Below are 22,302 nucleotides of genomic sequence, written 5' to 3' on the forward strand. Positions count from 1 at the left end.
TTTAAAGACTGTATTTGGAATCCAGCAGATAAGGGAGTTGTACAGATAACCCTTGGTAGTTATCTTGGTACACATGGTAGATAATAGAGTAGAAATCTTGACTTGTAGAAACCAAGTACAAAGTACTATTTTGCATGTTACCCTGTTCCTGATTTGGATTGTGCAAGCCCAAATATATTCAATATAAGTAGAGTGTTTTTCTGTTCCATAAAACTCTAGGTTACTTTGGGACTTTTGTTCAATTCCATAGCACTAAATGCTGATAGTTAAAAATACATAGATCTACATCTACATCTATATTACATAAGCCCTCTATAACATTTGTGCCCATGAGTAATTTAATTTGTATGATAAATTCTCACTGCTAACAGGTTGACTAGGGGAGTGTAGGGGACAAAGGAGGAGGGTTACAGTATCAAATCACTGCACACAAAAGCACCTTTTTCAGCATCACCTTGATTTATTTTCCTAGTCTTTTTTTTCCTCAGAAGGAAAAATAATTTCATCAAGAAAACAATGTCCCTGCCAAAATGAAAGAACTTCTTTTAATGCTTTTCCTTTAAAAAAAAAAAAAAAATTCAACATTGAATTAGGGCATGCTCCACCCCCTCCCCCATTTTGCTGACTAAAGTTTTTTTTTTTTTTTTTTTTAAATCCATTGGCAGAAAAAAAAGATATTTCCTCAGATAGGGTGATTATATTTTATTGCTGCTTTGTTTAGTATATATTTTTCTCAATGGGGAAAAAAGTCTAGGTGAAAAAATTATCTAACAAGAATAGTAGTTTACATAACACGTAAATTGCTGCCAAAAGAAAAACATGTAAAAAAAACGATTTTTAATGTAAAATATCACATAACTTCAAAAAACTTACCTCAATTGTTCTAGCATGTACTATAAGTCAACTTTCTAAATAGGATTACAGTCCTTTATTATAAGTCCCTAGTGGTCCTATGGTATACATTAAAAAAAAATGCTACTACAAAATTTTTCTGTTCTTTTTGTTTCTGCCTATTGTGTACTTAAGCTATAGATAATTTTTGAATAAAAAGCCTACATAGGTATAAATGCAATAGTTAACTGATCCTGCTTGCTGATGTCCTTCTCATGTTCCATCAGAAGGTGGTGTCTATTAGTCCAGCATCTTCTCTTGTTTCTTGCCTTCCTTTTTCTTCTTCTTGGATTCTGCTGTGATTAAAAATACAGACAGAAGAAAATCATCACGTTAGTAAACAAAGGGGGCGCTTTTCTTATACAGTTGCCCCCGACCAATGCTCGAGTTAGGGGTGCCAACCCCCCATGCAGTCGAAAATCTGCATGTAACTTTGTACTCCCCCCAAACTTAACTATTAATAGCGGTTCCAACCCTCATTTTTCATGGGCCAACTGTAATTGTCCAGGAGTGAAATGATTACATGGATAGACAAGGTGTGTAGTGTGTATACCTGCTTTTGCCAGGAGAGTGCCTAGGAGAATAGGCAGGAGTCATACAGCCTTCCTTCATGTGAACACCTATAAATGCCTGCCATCTTATTGGCTGCCCCCATTTAATAAACAAAATACTACCTGAGGATCCTACTTAGAAAAGAGAAACACAGCTGACCTCCCTGAGAGAATATTCCAAGACACTGATCCATGGAGAGCTATAAAAGCTCTGCTTAGCAACTCATGCCCTATGTGCCCTTTCCATGGGGCTATTGATAAGCATTTTCCTGATGCTTTCGAAGTGCTTCCTCTCTTGATTCGCCCTTTGCTTATATATTTGCCAGCTATTCATGTTTGAAGGACCAGCTATGAACCATGTGGAGCTTTGACTCTATAGAGCCTCCTAGTCTTGGATGAAGCAAGTAGAACATACCAACCTGGCCTGAACCAGGTAAGTAAAACCATGAGAACGTGAATCAAAACATCCCATCCTTTTCCATTCAATCCTCTTGCTCTCTCCCTTCTTCTAGGCAGAGGAGAATGCCATGTAGAATAGGACATGTCAACTTTGGCTCCAGAGATGAGAATGGTCAGAATCACTACCAATTGAGAGGATATTGCTAAATGTTTTTATGATCCTTCCCCTTTATAAGATCCTTCTACCACAGAAGTGGTAGAAACATAGGGGTTCAGTATAGGCTCTGGAGTTAGACTGCTAGAGTGTTAGTCCTAGCTCCATCATCAAGTTACTTTGAGACTTCCTGAAAGCCAGTTCATGTATCTGTGTGTCTCAGATTCCTCACTTGTGAATGGGCATATGAATCATACCACTTTGTAGGGCCAATATCCACATTAAATAAGTTGTATAAAATTCACTGAGAACAGAACATGGCATAATCACCTATGCTCAATAAAGTTTAGTCTTTCATCACACTGATGAAAACTGCTAAGAACAAGAGGTCATTTCTCCATATAATTAATATTCTTCATTATCCCTCAGATACATTGACTGAGCAGGTCCCTGAATAGGCGGAAAGACAGAGGAATCATGAGATAACAATGATGGCCATCAGGGATTGTCCAATGGATCACAGGGCCTGTGTCCAAGAGGGGCTTAGAATGAGAGGGGACATAATGCTAATTGTGTATGTTGTAAAAGTCCAAACTTATACCTGGGTAGAGCTTGAACCTTTTTTTCCCCCTTATCTTGTCACTTCTTCTAAGTTCAAAAGTCCACTATATACTAGGTGAAATAATATTTCTGCACCAAGTAATTGTCCTGAGCTCCCTTTGTTCAAGCTCCAAAAGTGCGCTAATCACAATTATGTCAAGAGTTGCTAACATCCTGCTAACTTGCTGTTCACAAGTCTTCACTCTGTTCATGCCTATCCTTCACTTTCCACCTAAACCGAAGAGATTTAACCTTTCACTCTGTTTTTGTCATTATAAATGTTTCCTCCTTTTGATCCACGAAAGGTGAGATGACTAGAACTTTCAAGTTCAAAGATACCTATAAAGTCAAAGAATGTTTTCTGTTTAATTTCTGAATAATCATTGTCTTAACATTTAATAATTCCTCAGTCTTTGGTGGAAATTTTAAACAACAGCTGTTTATTAGAAAGATATCCTCAGAGAAGAACCTAGGGTGTCAGCTGGAATATAAACCTAGTCTCTCTTGTCTCAATTTCTCCAAATTCTGTACTCGAGAATGCCCATATTTTATTTTCATTAATCAACAAGAAACCAAACAATTGCCAGTTTAACCTGCACAATGCCAATCAAACTTTTTTTTTTTTTTTTTTTACACTACTGAGAAGTCATCAGGGCATTCCTTTGACACAATGCAGACCTTGAGTCCAGTCTGGGTTCAAATCTAAGTAGAAAAATGAGGAGACTGCGATAGTGGTGGAAAGAAGGATACATTTCTATTTGCATAAGGTCAACTTGGTTTGTCACATAAAAAATTATTCAAGTTTTTGAGAATAAGGATGAAACTTGTGTTGGTAATATTGGTGCCAAACAAAAGCAGGTTTTTTTTGATGACTTATGTACATGTTACGACAGATTAAATGAATGTTGTCACTCCTCATTTCTCTGGCCTCAAAAACTTAGAAACAGCTTCTTGGGCTTTACCCATTCTACATGAGGGTTTTTAAATAGTATCACAGAATCTATAAGCTGGAAAGAACTTAGTTGAACTGCCCTGTATAGTTGATGAAGAAACTGAGTGCAAAAGAATGTCTATCGTTCCTCAAGGTCCTCAGTGATCCAGCTATAGAATCAGATGAGAGGCCATTCTCTGACCTCCTCACACAACATAGCACTGCCTCCATTGATCATCGCCTCTCTAGTAAATGCACTTGGTCTTATGCTTATCTTTTGACCATCGTTCAAATCACCTCTCTTGGCTTGAGTCTCTATGCTTAGGCCTATTTCAGTTCCAGGAGCACATCATTCTTTTTCTCCCCTACTCTTTGGCCTTCAAATTCACTTTTCATTCCGTCAGCTCTGTGCTTCCCCTACTACCTCCATCTTGTTAATGCCTCTCATCCTTCAGGTACCAGTGTTGACACAACTTCTAGCTTGTTGATTGCTTGGTCTGAGTTAAAAGCCTCTTCTCTCTCTTCTCTCAGAGCACTGACTGTTAGTATCATAATTGTCCGTAAGCATAAGCTGTGAGGGGCATAATCTCAACTCACTGTCACTTCCCTTGCCCCTAGCACAGTGCCTAGAGCATTGTAGCTGATGCACAACCCTTCAATAAAATACATAAATCTCTAGCATGGAAAGAACCCCTGCCTCACTGGCTCACCATGCCCTTCTCTTCCTAATGGTGGTTCTTTGAGGTTTCCTTGTTTAGTTTTATGTCAGCCTTTGTACAACACTGTGTTCTCTCCACACCTTTTTCCTCCTACCACCTCAACTTTGCCTAGCCAAAATCTGTTCATCTTTGACACCTTTGTTTCAACTTTATTTCCTCAAGGAAGCCTTCCCAGAATTCCTGCACTAAGCAGGTTGCACCTGAAGTTAGATACCTCCATGTGGTGCCTCTCACATCTGCCTTTCATCACTCTTATGAAATCAGAGTTGATTTTATATCTAATTATTTAATATGCATTTCTCCCTCCCCCTGAGGGTGGAGACTGTATCTGTCTTTTATATCTGTGTCTTTAGTGCCTGGCACATAATAAGTGCTCATGAAATACTTGTTGAATAAAAGTCAAGAAATGAACACTTGGATGGGAAACAGAGTCAATTCATTAGTATACAGAATAGTAGTATTTCTCAAGGAAAGGAGTGTAGATTCAGTCAAAGTCTTTCAGTATTTCCATACTTCTTTAAAGATATTTTATGAAGAAAAAAATTACAAACGTATATACATGAAAGTTATCCAAATTTCTTAGCCATTTGTCTCTGTTTTTAATATAGAAGACTGAAATAACTCTGTGAATAAAGTTATGTCCCATCTTAGTAGCTTATCAAGGTTACAATTGAGAAATCTGCTATGGGCACAAGGGTCATGAATTGACTTGGAGCATGGGTATACCAGTGTAAAGCAAGTGCTTTGTAATACGGTCACATAGTGGCTACTCTCAAAGGTTTGAAGAGCCATTGTGATCAGTATCCTGATGTCAAACAGTAGGGCACCTGAGTTCACAGTGAAAAGAGCAAGTCCAGAGAAAGAAGTACACACATGCCACACATCAAAGAACACCTTAGGCTATATGTCACTCTTCCCCACAGGGACTGAGGCTGTGAAGCCCAAATGGATGCAAATAGGAAGTGAGCCATCGTTGGTATGTGAGCACAAAGGCCACCAGCCTGAAAAGTGACTTGTTTTTTCCCTTGGATGATGATCCCTACCAGGACATCACCATACTGAAAACTCACAGTGGTGCCTTTACTGTGTTTTAACTTCCTGTGTTTATAAACCTTCATTCTTTCTTTGGCCAGTGTTCAAGGTGAGGGAGGAGAGTATTCATTGTTCTCTGCTGGTATGTGTGTACTTTGTATTATTTGAAAAGAAATATTTAAAAGTGTTCAGAAAGTCCCAAGATTTTCTTAAGAAGAAAAACTCTAGAAAGAATTCAGGATCCTCACATTGCTATGAATCACCTGGAGTGCCATCTTTACTGTCTTCTATCTAGAAAGCTCAAAATGGAGCCAAGAAAATTCTTGCCATTCACAGCAAGTACTGATATGGGAGAAAAGAGGCAGTAAGAAAGCATAGGAATTAATATGAGTCATGCTACAATAATTTCTGAATCTATACATTTTAAAAACTTTGATTAGAAAACAAAATTCTAAAAAAAAGAAAAAGAAAACAAGATTCTCAAGTAGTAAGTAGCATCATGGCATCATTTGTTAGTAGGGCAATGAGGAAACCATGACGTTCCATTAGAATCAGTCTAAGAACAAAGAATTGATTCTAATCCATATCTTCCATTTACCAGCTCTGTGATGTCAGGCAAATTGTCCATTTTGCATCTGTTTCCTATAAACTGGGGATAATAATACTGAGTATATCCTCCTCGGAGGGCCATCATGAATATTATGCGAGGTTATAACCTCTAATATCCTATTTGGCCAAATAGGAATATTCAAAAAACATTCCTCTATTCATTTAGCAAATAATACACCCTACATCCACTATATTCCTGGCACTGTTCTGGATGCTGGGATATAATGGCAAACAAGACAAAATTCTACTTTCATTGAGTTTACAAGATTTCAAGATTACTTTCTGTGAGTCTCAAAATTGTAAAATACTCTTAAAGTATATATTTTTAATTGAGTCATGGGTATGTGGCAGCTATTTTTATTATCTCAATGCCTATTTCTCTTCCTCCTAGTTTCTTCTGGCATCGTAGATGCATACAATGTAAAAGATAGAGTATCCACAGGGAGAATTAATTACTAGGGTGAAAAAGAATGTCTATGAAAGATTTAGCCTGAAGGTAAGAGACAGTTTCTCCTCTCTCTGTTACTTCATTCTTCTTAAAAATATTACTTTTCTGGTTTTAAAAGTAATACAAGTTTATACAGAAAGTAAAGAAACATAGATATATGTTAACAGAAATCACCCATATTTTCACAATACAGAGATAACACTTTCCACAGTGGGTACTATTTATGTTTTCTTTCAATGAATATATGTAACATATATTAAGTAGGAATGTATTGACAGTTGATAAGGTACTTCTACTAAAACTTGTTCTGTCCCATATGTTTTGTAACCTTTCCTCTTTTATTGGTTAGCGTGGTCTCACTTTTCGTTACCATAACTAATGGTATGATGCATGCTTTGTAGATAAATCATTACATTGTCAAGTGTTGCCTTACGATAGATTATTAGAAGAGAATCTACTGGACCAAAGGGCAGGGCATTTGTAAAGCTCTAGATATGTACTGACAAATTTCTTTCCAGAAAGGCAGTACTCATTTACATTCTATCACACCCCATCACAGCAAATTTGTTCTCAAAAGACAAATAATCAAACAGCATGCATCATCTCTTTTCCCTCGATCACGGGCCCTTTTAGGAACAGAGTTGCCATGCAGTTGGTACAAATAAGCACCCACTCCCATTTTCAGTATTTGGGAAATCTGAGAGAAATAATTGGGGAGTGAATCTTGGAAGAAAGATATCAATGTAAAAGTTTTCAGAGAACTTCAGGAAGGTGTTATTTTTAAGGAATAGAAGAGTTGAGAATTCTGGAATAAGGTTATCTCATTTTTTAATCAACATGTCTTGGTTTGATTCCCTTTTTTTCAGATGGCCTGCTTGTGCCTCCAGAAAACATAAAAAGGAATTGAGAGATGAAATGGTCGACTGGAGCCTGGATTTTAACTAAAGTGAGTTCAACTGTTTGCTACTGACTTCAGTGAAGTAGCTTCAGGTCATTAAACCAATCAGGAAGTACTGATTTGAATAGAAAAAAAGAGATTTGCACCTTCTCACAGGTAAAATTCACATGGGAGGCAGCTATGGACAGTCAGAAATGGACACTGCAGATTTGGAGGGCAGGAGGGCAGGCCCAGCTGGAGCCATGCCAGAGAGACCTTGGAAGCTAGCATGTGGAGACTCCTTCAATCAATCATAAGAACTGAGTGAGAGAAAAGGATCATATCACTGTCCAACAGTACAATCACAATATGAATATGTCCAAAAGTATTGCTTCATGAACCTATTTAAAGGAACTTGCCTGTGCTTAAGAATGAGCTGCCCACTCACCTGAGAATATCTAATCCCTCACATCAGCTAGCTGTTCCTCAGAACTGGTAATAAGGCCTGTTGAATCCTGATTATGCAACTCAGTGATCCATCTAGAATCCAGGTACTAGTTGGCTCAGCCTCCTTCATTAAATCTCCCAACATTGCAGTTTAAAGTAGGGTAGCATATATTAAATTGCACAATATAGGTAGAACTTTCTATTTAAAAATCAAAAGTAAAATCTTAAAAATTTTTTCTTCTTAAATCATTCTCAGGTCTGTTTGTTCCAATGTCTGTGCAATAGTTGTTATTTCTTCTTCGATTTCTTATTTTGTAATACCACTGCTTTGTTTCCCCTTATCGACTCCATGCATTTCCCTCTAGGATTATGAATGGAACACACACATACAAACAACTGCTCCTTGACACTGCCCACACGTTAACACCTGTTTTTTCCCTCACTATCCACCTTCCTTTTCACTCAACGATTGTGTTGCACAACAGTACCTACCTCTCCCTCTCAACCATCAGTCCTCCTACACATGTGCTTTCTGCTATCAAATAGATGTGATAGATAAAAGATAGTATGCATCTGTCTAGGCACAAGCTAAACATGTCTGGACCATACAAGGAACCTCTGTCCTGCTCCCTTTTACTCTGAGAGGTGGTAAAACAGAAAGTTAAACGATGAAAACACTGGTGAATAATATAGATTTAACTGAATGTGAAGTCGAAGAGATGAGGAAATTTATTTCATCAACCTCACGGAGGAAGCTTAATAAAGGTCACTAAAAATGTCAAGTTACTTTCCAAAGCAACTCACCCAGTAGCGGTAGAGTAAACTCCTCTCCCTTCATCCAAGATGACTCTCTATAGCCTTTTCAGCCTCTTTTCCCTCCCATCTCTCCATTCCCCTTCCTTTAAAGGAAGCAACTGAGCTACCTAGTGGCTTCCCCAGCCCATGGAAGAAGTATCACAGGCACTGTATATTGTCACACCTGCTGGTAGTGGTGGCCCTAATTTCATTCTTAGATCTTCCAAAGTTATTCTGAAGAACTCTATGGAGTTAGGTAGAATGATACACATTCAGGTATGCGTACGTGCACACACACACACACACACACATACAACCATGGAGGGGAGATTAATGTTTGGTTTCCCATGTTCAGCAAAAGCATCTGCCCCTTCCTCAATCTGAACCACCACTCTGAGGACCTTACACTTCTTCATAGTGACCTTCCCAACACAGATGCACTGACTTCTTCCACCCCAAAACAGGAAAGGTGTGATGTCTCTGCAAGAATGAGGGCCCATGTAGAAAACCTTATTATCAAATCTTATTGGTAGCCTAAGCCAGAAATGAAGTATGTTATTATAATCAATAATAAATAGTTCCCACTTAGCACATCATTATTTTCTCTTATCATACCTGATGTTTAACATTATATGACTGGTGTTACTGGAAAATCAAATTTTGATTTATGTCAAAGGAGAAAAAATGTGAAGTCTAGGATATTTAAAATTTCAGTAGGTACAGCTCCATACATCATGTCTTATTTGCTTCCCCAATTGATTTTTTTTTTTTTTTGGTTCCAAGTGATGGTAGCATTTGTTATGAATCAGCTGTTATGGGCTGAATTATGTTCCCCTCAAAAATTCATATTGAATTCCTGACCCTCACATCTCAGAATGTGAACATACTTGGAGAGGGTCTTCATAGAAGTCATTAAGTTAAAATCAGGGTGGGCCCCTAATCCAATACGACTAGTGTCCACAGAAGATGGAATTTGAGCACAGAAAGGCACCGAGGGAAGACTATGTGAAGACACAGGGACGAGACAGCCATCTATCAGCCAAAAAGGGAGGTCTAAACAGATCCTTCTCTCAAGACCTTCGGAAGGAATCAACCCTACAGCAATCTTGATCTCAAACTTCTAGTCTGCAGAACTGTGAGAAGACAGATGTCTGTTGTTGAAGCTACACGAGCTTAGGTTCTTTGTTACCTAAGGGTGCAAGCAAACCCATACATCAGTGAATTAGATTTCATGCTTTCATTTTTGCATAGCTTTCAGAGCACCCTCATTAATAAGTGCAAAATACATGTGAGTTCATGGTTTCTTAAATGTGTCCTCCAGAATTTTAAATACACACCATGTAAGTCTGTGACTTTGGTAGTATGCAGTATAGGATTTAATGTCCCTCACTAGTTTCACAAGCTGTTCCCTGCAGTCGGCAGTTCACCCATCTGCATGCATGTCTTCCAGATTTCCCCTCCACCCACCTCCTCTCACCCGCACTCACTCCACCCTCTCTACAGCAGCAGCATCAAAGGTTAGACTTGAAGAGGTGCCTCCAGACTTCTCTCTCTTTAGAGAGAAACCTTCACAGCAGCTTAATTTATTGCTTTTCCTGTGTCTGGGTGAAGATTTGAAAATACACTTTTCTATTAATGAAAATAATATCTGAAAGACTTACAAGGGCAAATGAATATGTGAACCCATAGTCAACAGCTCCAGGTCTTGTCCCCTATGTGCCCAGGCAGTAGGACACCAGGAAAATTTTTACCTGCTTTCTGTTCTTTGCATTTCTGATGAGTTCTTCTATAAATATTGTTTATCCCTCTAGAAAAAGCCTTTTTCCCCCCTTTTCCCTGCCTCTGTGCTGAGCAACAACCAGCCTGCTTTGATTTCCCTGAGGGTTCCCAGAGGCTTTGCATCAGTGCAAAGCTGGCTGGAGTCACTGAGAGTGTGCGAAGTGTCTCCACTGGTTACCAGGACAGCGGAGCCTCAAATCCTTGCGAAGCACCAGAGTGGCTATGACTCTCACAGCAGCAAGGTATCAGTCCTGGATCCAGCTCAGGGTCTGGCCTGGCAGGCCACAGGTTAACAGGCTATGATGCACTGCTTTGTCTTACTCTGCAGGATCCCAGCTTGAGAAATGCAGCCCTAAAAGTTATTATTTGCTTCAGTGAGCTTATTACGCAAAGACGGGTTTGAGCCAAAAATTATCTGACACGTCTCAATCATCAATGACCTTCAAACGTGCTTATAGTAATGTTTTAGGATTACAGTAGAAACACAATCCAGGGCACCTGGGTGGCTCAGTGGTTGAGCATCTGCCTTTGGCTCAGGTCATTATCCTAGGGTCCTGGGATCGAGTCCAGCATCAGGCTCCCTGCGGGGGAACCTGCTTCTCCCTCTGCCTATGTCTCTGCCTCTCTCTCTATGTCTCTCATGAATGAATAAATAAAATCTTTTAAAAAAATGAGACACAACTAGAATTCTTAATGTCTTTCAGAATATCCAGAGAGATGCCATAGGTAACACTCAGTTTGGGAAGCATTGGGATATTAGAAAGAACTCTGGAAAAGGACTGTCCTGCGCTCAAGTTCAAACCTGACCCCTCTCTGGCTGAGTGACGTTCTGCAAACTGCAACCTTAGTGACTTGTTTGTGAAATGGGAACAACTCCTTGGAGCTCCTGTGAGGACTGAATGAGACCATGCACATGAACAACCTAGTGTGATGCCAGTCACATCACAAATACTACTTTTATGTTGCTCAAAAATGCTGATGACAAGAGCTACAACTTAAAACACAAAGCAGAAATTCTCCATCTAGAAGTCAGAAGGGAGAAATGCAAAAGCTGCAGGGGGAAAAGAAAGAAGGTCCCTCGACTCGTAACTGATTTGGGTGAACACTGTTCTATTATGCAGCCTTCCTTCATACTAATTATTACATAGCTGTTTCATGTGTGCACAGCTAATGAGCCCCTGAGCTTGGAATTTACCAAGGGAGATGAAGCTAGACACACAGTGTGAGGTAAACCCTACAAATATTTATAGTTCCTAGTTCTCACATCTGTCCCCACAATGAGGACTAAAAATCCTTTTAATAAGGATGGGAGTGAAACACCCAGATGACTCTTCTTCCCAGCAAACTGTGCCTCAACGGTGATTTCTCTGTACATTTGCAGCCACTGAATGAATGATGTGGCCTTGTGAGCCAGACCAGGACATCTGGTTGGATGCTTCATTGACTCATTGATTGACTGATTGACTCATTCATTCAAATCAGTACTATTCATTGAATTCCTCTCATGAACTAGGGACTAGGAGATGTAGTCACTGGCAGTGGTGAATGAGATGTGGCTCCTGCTCTCAAGCGGGTCAGGGTTGAGAGGCAAAGATGCACTCACAACAGCAGAATGAATGAATGTCTTATCAGAAGAACCCGTCCTGCAGAAAGGCAGCAACCTAACGCTTGGGAAGGGAAATCTTGCAAGTTCCAACACTGATCTCTTTGCTAGTCTTTGAACAAAACAATCTCATTTTGGCCTCAGGGACTTTGAGCTTGTCCTTATGTCATTTAGAAACTAGTATGGCTAGCTCCTGGCTCTGTATTCAAGACCAAGTTCAGAACTTCCTCTCCAAGAAGCTTTCCCTGGTTTCTCTACCTAACTTAACTGCCCTCCCCTCCCCAAACCCCGCCAGTCTAACACTTGGCTCTTTAGTTTTTAAGACCACTTACTCCAATACATAGTTATTCTTTTAGTTATTGTTTTTGTCCCATTATCTACCCACTACCCTCACTGGAACATAACAGTAAGAGGGAGGAAACTTGCTCAGCATCACTAGCACCTGACATACTGCTTGCTCCACTGCAGGCTCTTCATAGATTTTATAAATAAATGAATAAATTGGAAACAGTACCAGAGGACCATATGCTTCTCTCTTTCATAGCATCTGTCACTCTCTGCAGTACATTGGGATTTATCCTTCTGCTTTCCTACTGCATTATGGGTCCATATAGATCAGTAGTTTAATCCCACTTAATAACTATTTGCCAAATGAACAAGCTAGATTTTACAGAATGAGATATATAATGTATAGAAAAAGAACAGATTTTCTGTTTCTAGAACCCCAGGGTGCAGAGAAGTAGATGTATAAGAACATCCCATGCCCCCAAACTGGATGGCCCATTTAGCCATCCAGTTTGGGGGCGTGGGATGGCTGGAGCAGAGCACATGGGCAAGGGTCAGCCAAGAAGTCAGTTAGATGATGCCTGAGCAAGATGTCCTGTGAAGGAGCAAAGATCTGATTCTGTTGCTGATGGAAAGCCAGGATAAAAGTGGGATTTTAGGAAATCTGAAATTCATCCTTTCTTAGATAAGAAACTGAGATGCCTGTATTAGCTATACAACTTTCTCTGACTCCATGTCCCCATCTGTAAAATGAGGAATGATGATAGTAACTATTTCACAGTTTCTGTGATTATTCAGCGATGCAATGTATACTCAATATACTAAAATACACTCAAAACATACAAGTCTCTCAGGAAATATTAATTATAATTACTACTGTTATAATCACCATGGTTCTTTTGCCTAAAAAGGTAGCATGATTTCTACTAAACTTAAATACATGATATTTTAAACAAATTTTTATAGTAAATGACAAAAACCTAAACAGGGAAACACCCACCTCAAGCTTTTCATTTGGAAGGAAGGAAATAGTTTGTAAATACTGCACAATTTTCAAGCATTTTTACATATTCACTTCATCTTTGCAATAATGAGGTATTCACTGTAGACTTCATAGAAGAAAAAAAAAGGTAATTCTAATAAGAAAGGGGCAGAACTAGATCTTCTCATTTCAACTACAGTATCATGAATGGGAAATAAAATATAAATGTTCAAAGGCATGTCCACAGCAGAATAAAAAAGAAATCAAACCTCAAGACCAAACTGAGTGAGAATGTTTTTCTCTGATCAAGAAGAAAAAAATTCCTGCAGGGTTCCCCAGGCTTCCCTTTCCGATCAGACGCAAGGGCAGCAACCACCAACCCTGCTGGGCCTTCAGGGAGAATTGAGCCCATCCCAAGCTCCCCTCCACCTCTCCTGACACAGTCGAGTCTCTCAGCCTAGCAAAACTCATCTGCATAATGGCACCATGCTCATTGCTAAGGTGTATCAGAGCCCAGATTCCAGAAAGAAATGTCGGGAACTTCTTTTATCTTTAAAAGAAGTGACAACAACAAAAAAAATCTATTGAGCAGGAGAGACCTGAGAATGCTGGGAATATCACTTTACTGACCCCCTTTCTCATTTATAACCAGCTGCCAAGTGCTGTGTCCAGCACACACAGCTGAGTCTTGCACTGAAACAGTTGCCGTTCTTTTGATCTTTAAAGATGAATTGTCAAACCTAAGAGAGGGCTAGGCAACTGTCCAGAAAAAAGAACAGCAAGATGGCAAAACTTTTAGAAATAGCTGGGAAGAAATAAAAGGAATTGGGGTCCTCCTGAGCGAGGGAAGCATAGCAAGGATCTGGCGAGCGCAGAGCATGAACTGGTGGACAGGGCAGCAGGAGGGATTCACATTGTTCCCTGGCCCACCTGTAGCACAGACATGCATTCATGTGCTCCCGCCTCCTCCTGCCCTAGAATACCCTTCCACAGGCAAATGTGGAAACTGTCACAAATGCTCGCCTGTCAGTACAAGAAAAGCTCCACAAATACCCCTTATTTATGTATCTTGTTTAAATAGTAACAACTAAAAATTTCCATTTCAACAATAACTTAAGATTCTAGAATGTTCTAAGACAATCACTCAGGCCACATCTCCTGTGGTCCCTAGGAAAATCTCAGCTCATACGAAGGCCTCCTGCATAAGCCCTGACTCAGCCCCCACTTAGATGCTTCCCTCCAGTGATAACTGGAAAGAAGAAAGAAGCCTGCTCCCTCGCGCTGCACCTGCTTGCATAGATGGGACTGCCAGTAGGGCCACGGCTCTCCCACAGGTGGGCCATCTTCTAATTCCACAGTGAGCCCATCCTCCAAGGGGACCCCTGGGAGACACTGTGGCTTAGACACCACTTCTTTGCCCTCTGGAATAACTGTGCTCTGATGGTTTATGCAGTGCTGTCAGCGCAGACTGAACTTGGTTCCCACTTTCTTCATTGATCCACAGCTCAATTATCCCCATGTTTTTGGTTTTTTTTCAAGCTGAAAAGACCGTTAATGACTTGACAGAAAAACTACTGGCAGTTCCAAAAAGGAGAGCCCTAACTCACTCTACGCTGGAGTTAACTGTCCCTATCTGAGATTTCTCTCAGCAGCTTCCTCTCCAAGAAATGTCATCTATGCCTCATCTACACAAAAGGAGTAAGTGTTAGGTCCGGTGAGATACTTCAATACATTCCACCCTTCCTGCCCACTCCCTGGCCAATTGCTCACTAAATACCAATTCAAGCACCTTTCAGCTGTTCTTCTCCTATTCAGAGGGAGAGTTTTGAAGACACATGCCCCAGAGTCCCTTGCAGCAAGATTTTACATGTGATCTCGTTTCCATCAAGCAATCACACTTTGAGTCTTAGAGGCAGAAGTCAGCAACCAGAAAAAAGGGGGGAGGCAAATTTGGGGAAATTGGGTATTTTGGCAAGAAAGGAGGCCAACGAATCTGGTTTTGAGGGGACAGGTATAGCAGAATCTCCAGTGTTCAATTCTTAGCATATGTGCTGAACTGTGGGTAATTTTAGCAGGAGGCTTTCTGCTCCATCAGTCATGTTTGGCATGATTAGACATTTCTCTTGGATCTGTTGCCTTCTGCTGCAATACTGCTGGATCCAATCCTCTGGCCTTTCTGGAGATTCTGTGAGCTATATAATACCCTCAAATAACCCCCTTTTTGCTTAACTAGCTAGAGTAGACCTTGCTACAACTAGAAACCCTGACAGATACAGGATTTTCTTAATTAGTGATTGTAATTAATACTCTCAGTCTCTTTTACTAAGAAAGTAAAATCTCCAGTGTCCAACACAATTGCTCGCCAGTTGATCCCTGGTAGATTCTGGCTGCAATTAGGCAAATTCTGGTTACAATCTTTGAATCAATGACCTCCCCAGAGCAATCCTGTCCCCATTCCCAGGAAAGCTATATTCTGGTTAGGCACCTTTCAATTCTTATGTCTACATAAGACTATCAATATTCGCTCTTCCTCTGGGTATATAATAGAGAAGATGACTAAAGCCTCTTCTTGGATAAAGTGGGGTTTCAACACAGAAGAATCTCTAGATAAGAGTTTCCAATTTGATATCTAGTATCACTGAAATTGTACCAAGGCTAGAGTGTGGCATTTGTACAATATTGACATAGCAACAGGAAGAACCACTAGACAGGAGTGTGGTGAATTTTAAGGCGATTTTTAACTAAACCAAGTGGGATTGTTCGCAATTTCCCAGAGTTCAGGTGCCAACTCCGGATATTAAGTGCCCTCTCTTCCCCCAAGCAAGTCTTTTAAACTTGTGGCCTTATTGGGAATCATATCACAATGATATTCTCCAGTCTCTTTTCAGTTTAATTGCTGAGTAGGCTCAGCCTTACTGATGTCTTTATGTTCCATTCCAAAATTTAAAGACCGTGTTTCCCACACTGCAGGTCATGCAGTTTGCATATTATTAAGCCACTACCTTTTTCCAAAACAAAAGAGGACAGAAATCAAACCAAAAAGTTTTAGGAAAAAAAAAAAAAAAACAGACCCCAAAAAGGCAGACAAAAGAACAGGACCTGGTGATGTGTTTGATGAGAAGGATAATGATGAGGGGAGGAAGGATACTTTCTGGCCATGAGCTCAGAGACTCCATTAAAAAGCCAGAAAATGGTGCTAAAAGAGAAGAAAACCTGAAACTGATTCTGCTCCTACACAACAGGATGGATTTAGAAGATTCACTGATGTTCTCTTCCTCATCTGTTCCATCAAGGATACCTCAGATGAAGGTCTCCAGGAGCTCTATTTAATGATGCTAGACATCAAGATTCATCTAACATGACCAGAGTGTCATGAGCTTATAATGCCCAGAGGCAGCTTGGTGCAACTGAAAAGGCAGTGGTGTCAACCTGACTTTGAATTTGAATCACCCCTTACAAGCTGTGAAGTGTTAGGCAAGTTGCCTACCCTCTCTGGGCCCGTGCTTTGTCAAATATAAAGTAAGATAAATACAATGTAGTGCACAGAGTTGATTTGAAGCTGAAATGAGGAGTGCCTATCACAGTGCCCGATTCAAAATAGTAAGTTCCTTACCCCCTTCTTTTCTGAGTTAAAATAGCAGGAAGCCCTGTTGAGTTGTTCTTTCCAAAAAGGAAAAAATAATATATAATTTTATTGCTTTATAAAAATATTATTTAAATGACTTTTTTATTGCAGCTTCCACCAGTCTTTGATAAATGTAATGTGCGGAACTTTTCTTTGAGCATTTACTTTTTATACACATATTCAGCACCTGCAATGTGCTATGCCTTATTCTAAGCAAAAGTGACACAGTAGAGAACAGAACAATCAGGTCCCCGCCCTCCTGAAACTTATACTCTGATAGATGTCTTCCAGAACAGTTTTAGAAATAATGTTTGAGAGAGCACAGGCAGTAATTTCTCTGACATAAGTCTTAGCAACATTTTTCTAGATAGGTCTCCTGAGGAAAGGGAAACAAAGCAAAAATAAACCATTGGGACTCCATCAAGATTAAAAGCTTTTGCACAGCAAGGTAATCAATGAAACTAAAACAACTTGCTGAATGGCAGAAGATATCTGCAAATGACATATCCAATAAAGGGTTAGAATCCAAAATCTATAAATAACTTAAACAACACAACGCCAAAGAAACAATCCATTAAAAAATGGGCAGAAGACATAAGCAGACACTTCCCCAAAGAAGACATCCAGATGGCCAATGGGTACATGAAAAGATGGGCAATGTCACTCACCAACAGGAAATGCAAATAAAAACCACAATGAGATATCAACTCAGATACAACACATCAGAAAGGCTAAAATAGAAAATGCAAGGAACAAGTGTTGGTGAGGATGTGGAGAAAAGGGAACTCTCACGCACTGTTGGTGGGAATGCAAACTGGTGCAGCCACTGTGGCAAGCAGTATGGACGTTTCTCAAAAAGTTAAAAATGCAACTACCCTAAAACCCAGTAATGGCGCTACTGGGTATTCCCCAAAGAATACAAAAACACTAATTAAAAAGGATATACATGCCCCTATGCTTACTGCAGCCTCCTTTACAATAGCCAAATTACGGAAGCAGCCCAAGTGTCCATTGACTGACGGATGGATGGAGATGTGGTATATATACACAATGGAATACCATTCAGCCATAAAAAGGAATGAACTCTTGCCATTTGCAATGATGTGCATGGAGCTAGAGAGTACAATGCTAAGCAAGATAAGTCAGAGAAAGACAAATACCATCTGATTTCATTCAAGTTTGGAATTTAAGAAACAAAACAAAGAAAAAAAGGAGGCGAACCAAGAAACAGACTCTTGACTAAAGAAAACAAACTGATGTTTACCAGAGGAGAGATAAGGGAGGATGGGGGGAAATAGATGATGGGGATTAAGAGTACACTGGTCATGACGGGCACTAAGGAGTGTATGGAATTGCTAAATCATTATATTGTACTCCCAAAACTAATACAAGACTGAATGTTGACTACACTTGAATTAAAACTTACAAAAATAATAAGAAATCATGCTCCAGAAAGTGTCTTCTTCCATTTAGGAGTCCTCTTTGCACATCAGTGTTAGGCTTTACCTAGTGCTGTGAAATATAGAACTCGCTCAGGCTAATCCCATTTTCAATTAATTGTATATACCTTAATTTTTGATATTTGAAATTACAGACTGTTTACCCACTTAAAATATTTTACCCCCATTTTTCAAGGTGAAAGCATGAGCCAGACTTATAACCTTCATTATATATTACCAAATGAGAAAATGGAAAACTATCTGCCAGTCCAGTTCAAAAGAAATCCTCACATACTTGTCTTTGCCAAATAATCCGAAGGGTCTTCCTGAATCATGTCCCCACACTGTCCTATCTATTCCAGACTTTTCAACATTTTCCATATCCACCCAGCCCTACCACCATCCACCACCTAATCCTTCTCTCATTTTTCCCTACTCATCCATTAGACTGCAGTCTCTCTCCCCCACAGGAAGGAACGGAGTAGATTGTGTACACGTGTGTGCACACATGCATGGGCATGCATGCGTATACGCACATGTGAGTGTGTGTGGTCTCTATGAGTTTCAAACTCAGTAATTCTTGATTCCGGCTGATACTGAAATCTTTCATGGGACATCTTAATTTTCAAGGCTACTGAGGCTGAGATAGCTGGTCTGGGTTATGCCTGGACAACTGGGAGTTTTAGGTAGGAAATTCTAATGTGCAGGCCAGGGTGAGAACCACTATGGTAGAACATGGAGACTTCTTTAATCCCTTTTCTTTCCAATGCTCTATTTATGCTGAACATTTTGGTTCTCTGTCTGGCTACAAAGTAATTTGGACACTGTATATCTCTGAGTTCTTCCAGTTTTGGAGAAGTCTCACTGGATAGATACGGCCACTAATTTTCATTAGATCTGTGTAGTTGTCTCCAGGCAAGTAATACTCGTAAAGCTGGCACACACGCACTCATGTACTGACCCCAGCCTCACATCATGCCTTCCAAACTGCAACCAGCAGATTTCCATGATCTGCAAAGGGCAGCTTGAATCCTAGATGTGCCATCTGCAACTCTAGCCTGCATCTGGCCACCAAGCAGTTGAAGGTAACCATATCCACGGACAACTCTATCAGAGGCTAAAGAGCTAGGTCTGTGAAATGAGTCCTTTCTGACTATCAGCAGCAGGCCAGCCAATCCTCCTGATTTTTGGAGGTATTTTATCCCCATTTTCATTTATTATGGACTTCATTTTTCTGAGTTTCCCCTTATATTTAATCTGGCCAGTAAGACTTTTCTGGTCCATTTTCAAGCTCAAATATGAGCAAAAAACAGGGAGGTATCTTAGAGTTCCCAGAGACCTACTGTATTCATTTGCATGGGTGGCTTCAACAATAGAAATTCTTCTCAGAGTTCCAGAGGTGAGAAGTCTAAGATCAACAGTCAGCAGGGTTGCTTTATTCTGAGGTGTGTCTGCTTGGCTTGTCGATGGCCATCTTCTTGCTGTGTCTTCATACAATCTTCCTCTGAATGTGTCTGTGTCCTAATCTTTCTTTATATGCCAGACAGATTGGACGGGGACCCACTCATATGATTTATTTCACTTTAAGCTGGCGCAGGGTGGGGGGACACCATTCAGCCCCTAACACCCATGAAACAAGACTGCAATCCCCCCTTGTCTGCCCTCAGCTGAGATTCTATTTCTGTGAAACCATAGCCATGATATTTGTTTTGGTTCCCCTTCTCTGGCATGAGAGCAGAGTGTAACTTTCTGGGAATGACTAGAAAGACAGCCCTATATAATTTTAAAATTCTATGATAAAGGGACTTGGTAAAACTGAAAGAATTGTGAGAAATACAGGAGAAATGTAAAATCATGTGGCTGACTTCATGCAAACTATATATGCTGGATAATCTAGAAGAGACCTGATTTTAGATTTTCTGCCTCATGATCTTCATAAATGTGTTCATCATACTTGTCAGGATGCAGTCTCGATTTAGGACTTGGAATATACAGTCACCATTCAACGACTGGTGTGTTCTGCTAAATTGTTTATTTGTGCGAGGAGATTATTCCAATCCCCACCCCCACTCCCCATCTGTGCAGAGGATTCTAATTTGAACTCATCAATTGCCTGCTGAAAAGCACTGGTGTGATGCTCAATATAAAGGGCTTTTTCAATCCCTTTCTTGAGGTAATTCACCTAAGATTTCCCTCTAGAATATTCGAGTCTCCACATCTGAAGATCCAGCATGACCCATTAACATATGCATAAAGAAAGCATGCTATGATGACAGGAACCTACCTTGAGGTTTGGGCTTAGTCAGTTTGCCACAAGGCTTGGAGATGGTGACTGTCTTCTGGCAGTCGGCATTGTGGAGGGCTCGCTTCAGACTTCCGGTTCTGGTCTTCAAGGCCGTATTCAGGTCACATTCTCCCCAGGCCTGGAACTGGTATTTGCACTCCGCTAATGACAAGGTAGGATGAAAGAGAAATCTTTGAGTTCTTCTAGATAGACACTTTTCTTTTTAACTTTTTGCAGTGGGATCATTGTAGAGTCACATGTAGTTGAAAGAAATATATGGAGAGATCCCTATATCCTTCACCCTATTTCCCCCCAATTGTGATTATCTTGCATAACCAGAGTCCATGGACACAACCCGGAAATGCAGAGGGACACATTCCTCAGGGGTTATTCATGTTCTGCCAATTTCATAGACACTCAGTTGTGTGTACCCATGAATGTGTGTGTTTAGTTCTGTGTGAAGTGTCACTTCTATAGATAGGAGCAAACACCAATACCATTAAAGTGCAAAAGAGCTCCAACGTGAGAGTCCTCTGGGTTATTCCTGTCACAGGCTTAGCTTTGGCACCTTTCTCCCTTTCCATCTCAAATCCTGGCAATCACTCATCTCCTCTCCATCTCCGTAATTTTTGTCATTTTAAGAATGTTATATAAATGGAATCATACAGTATGTAACCTTTTGAGATCAGCATTTTTTCACTCAGCAGTGAAACATTTCCTAGAGGTCCATCCAGCTTTTGCGTTTCAACAATCAGTTCCTCTTTTTTTTTTACTGAGTAGTATACATAGTAGGCATATATCACGGGTTGCTTAACCATTCACCAGGTGAACGATAGCTGGGTTGTTTCCAGCTCTTGGCTGTTACAAGTAAAGCTGCTATCCACGATTTGTGTGCAGATTTTTAGAGGAATGTTAAGTTTTCATTTCTCTAGGATAAATGGCCAAGAGTGAAACCACTGTGTTGTATGGTAAACAGATGTTTATTCTTACATAAAAAAACCTGTCATATCCCTTTTTATTTTTCTTTGTATTTTTATTTTTTTGTCATATCCCTTTTTAATGTGACTGTACCATTTTACATTTCCATCAAAAAGGTATGAGTGTTCTAGTTTCTTTACCTCCTGTCTAGCATTTAGTGTTATTTGTAACTTGAGTCCTTTTGATAGGAAGGAATATATAGGAATGTGGTATATAGTGACATCTCACTGGTTTTCATTTTCATTTCCCTAATGAGGAAAAGATATTCAACATCTTTTCAGGCATTTATTTGCCACCTATATTTCATCTATGGTAAAATAATTATGTCTTTTACCCACTTTCTAATTGTATTCTTAGTTTTGAGAGTTCCTTACATATTCTAGGTATACATTCTCTAAGACACACTTCTAAAAAGTGTGGATCTGTAGGTGGATCTGTAGGGGATCTATAGGTGGATCTGTAGGGGAACCTATATATAATTTAAGACCATTGTGTCTGAATTTCACCATGCCCTTATAAAACTTATCACCATTCATAAAAAGTATCTTAAAGATTATAGAGGATGAAAAAGATAGATACAGCATGTATATTCATTGTTTTTCTTTACTGGATTATAGGTCAGAATACATTTCTGCAGAGAATAAGAATATTTGGGGCACTGTGGACCACCACGGCCAAGAAAGACAAGGTCTGGAATGTGGAATAAAGAAGTAATCTGAGTGTTCACTAGTGGGTTTAAAAGTTGGAAGTGTTGAAAAGGATTCCTTCCCAAATAGGCAGATGAGGCCTGTAGGGGAATGACAATAGTCAGGGAGAGAAGAGTCTATGGGAAGTGACGATAAGCAGGCCTGCTGGATTTGATACGTAACTCTAT

General features: G+C 39.9%; 1 protein-coding gene and 1 long non-coding RNA gene across 3 annotated transcripts in view; one reads left to right on the top strand and one right to left on the bottom strand.

The window, feature by feature from the left end:
• Nucleotides 1-440: 440 nt before the first annotated feature.
• The window catches only part of PTN (pleiotrophin), a 101,707-nt gene continuing 79,845 nt past the window's right edge, over nt 441-22,302 (bottom strand). The window contains exons 4-5 of the mRNA XM_077850065.1: nt 20,451-20,612; nt 441-1,187 (exon numbers count right to left, since the gene is read on the bottom strand). Of these exons, the coding sequence (XP_077706191.1) occupies nt 1,132-1,187; nt 20,451-20,612 (218 nt within the window). The 3' untranslated portion in view covers nt 441-1,131. The remainder of the gene's footprint in view (nt 1,188-20,450; nt 20,613-22,302) is intronic.
• LOC144284901 (uncharacterized) lies at nt 5,857-22,116 on the top strand. 2 transcript variants are annotated; one of them, XR_013353311.1, is made up of 5 exons: nt 5,857-6,170; nt 6,278-6,382; nt 7,201-7,280; nt 14,642-14,800; nt 22,046-22,116. It is a non-coding gene; the product is annotated as an uncharacterized LOC144284901 (long non-coding RNA). The 2 variants fall into 2 exon arrangements; XR_013353310.1 differs by lacking the exons at nt 14,642-14,800; nt 22,046-22,116 and having other exon boundaries at nt 5,872-6,170; nt 7,201-7,904.

The sequence above is a fragment of the Canis aureus genome, chromosome 15, assembly GCF_053574225.1.
Source record: "Canis aureus isolate CA01 chromosome 15, VMU_Caureus_v.1.0, whole genome shotgun sequence".
Classification (NCBI taxonomy): domain Eukaryota; kingdom Metazoa; phylum Chordata; class Mammalia; order Carnivora; family Canidae; genus Canis; species Canis aureus.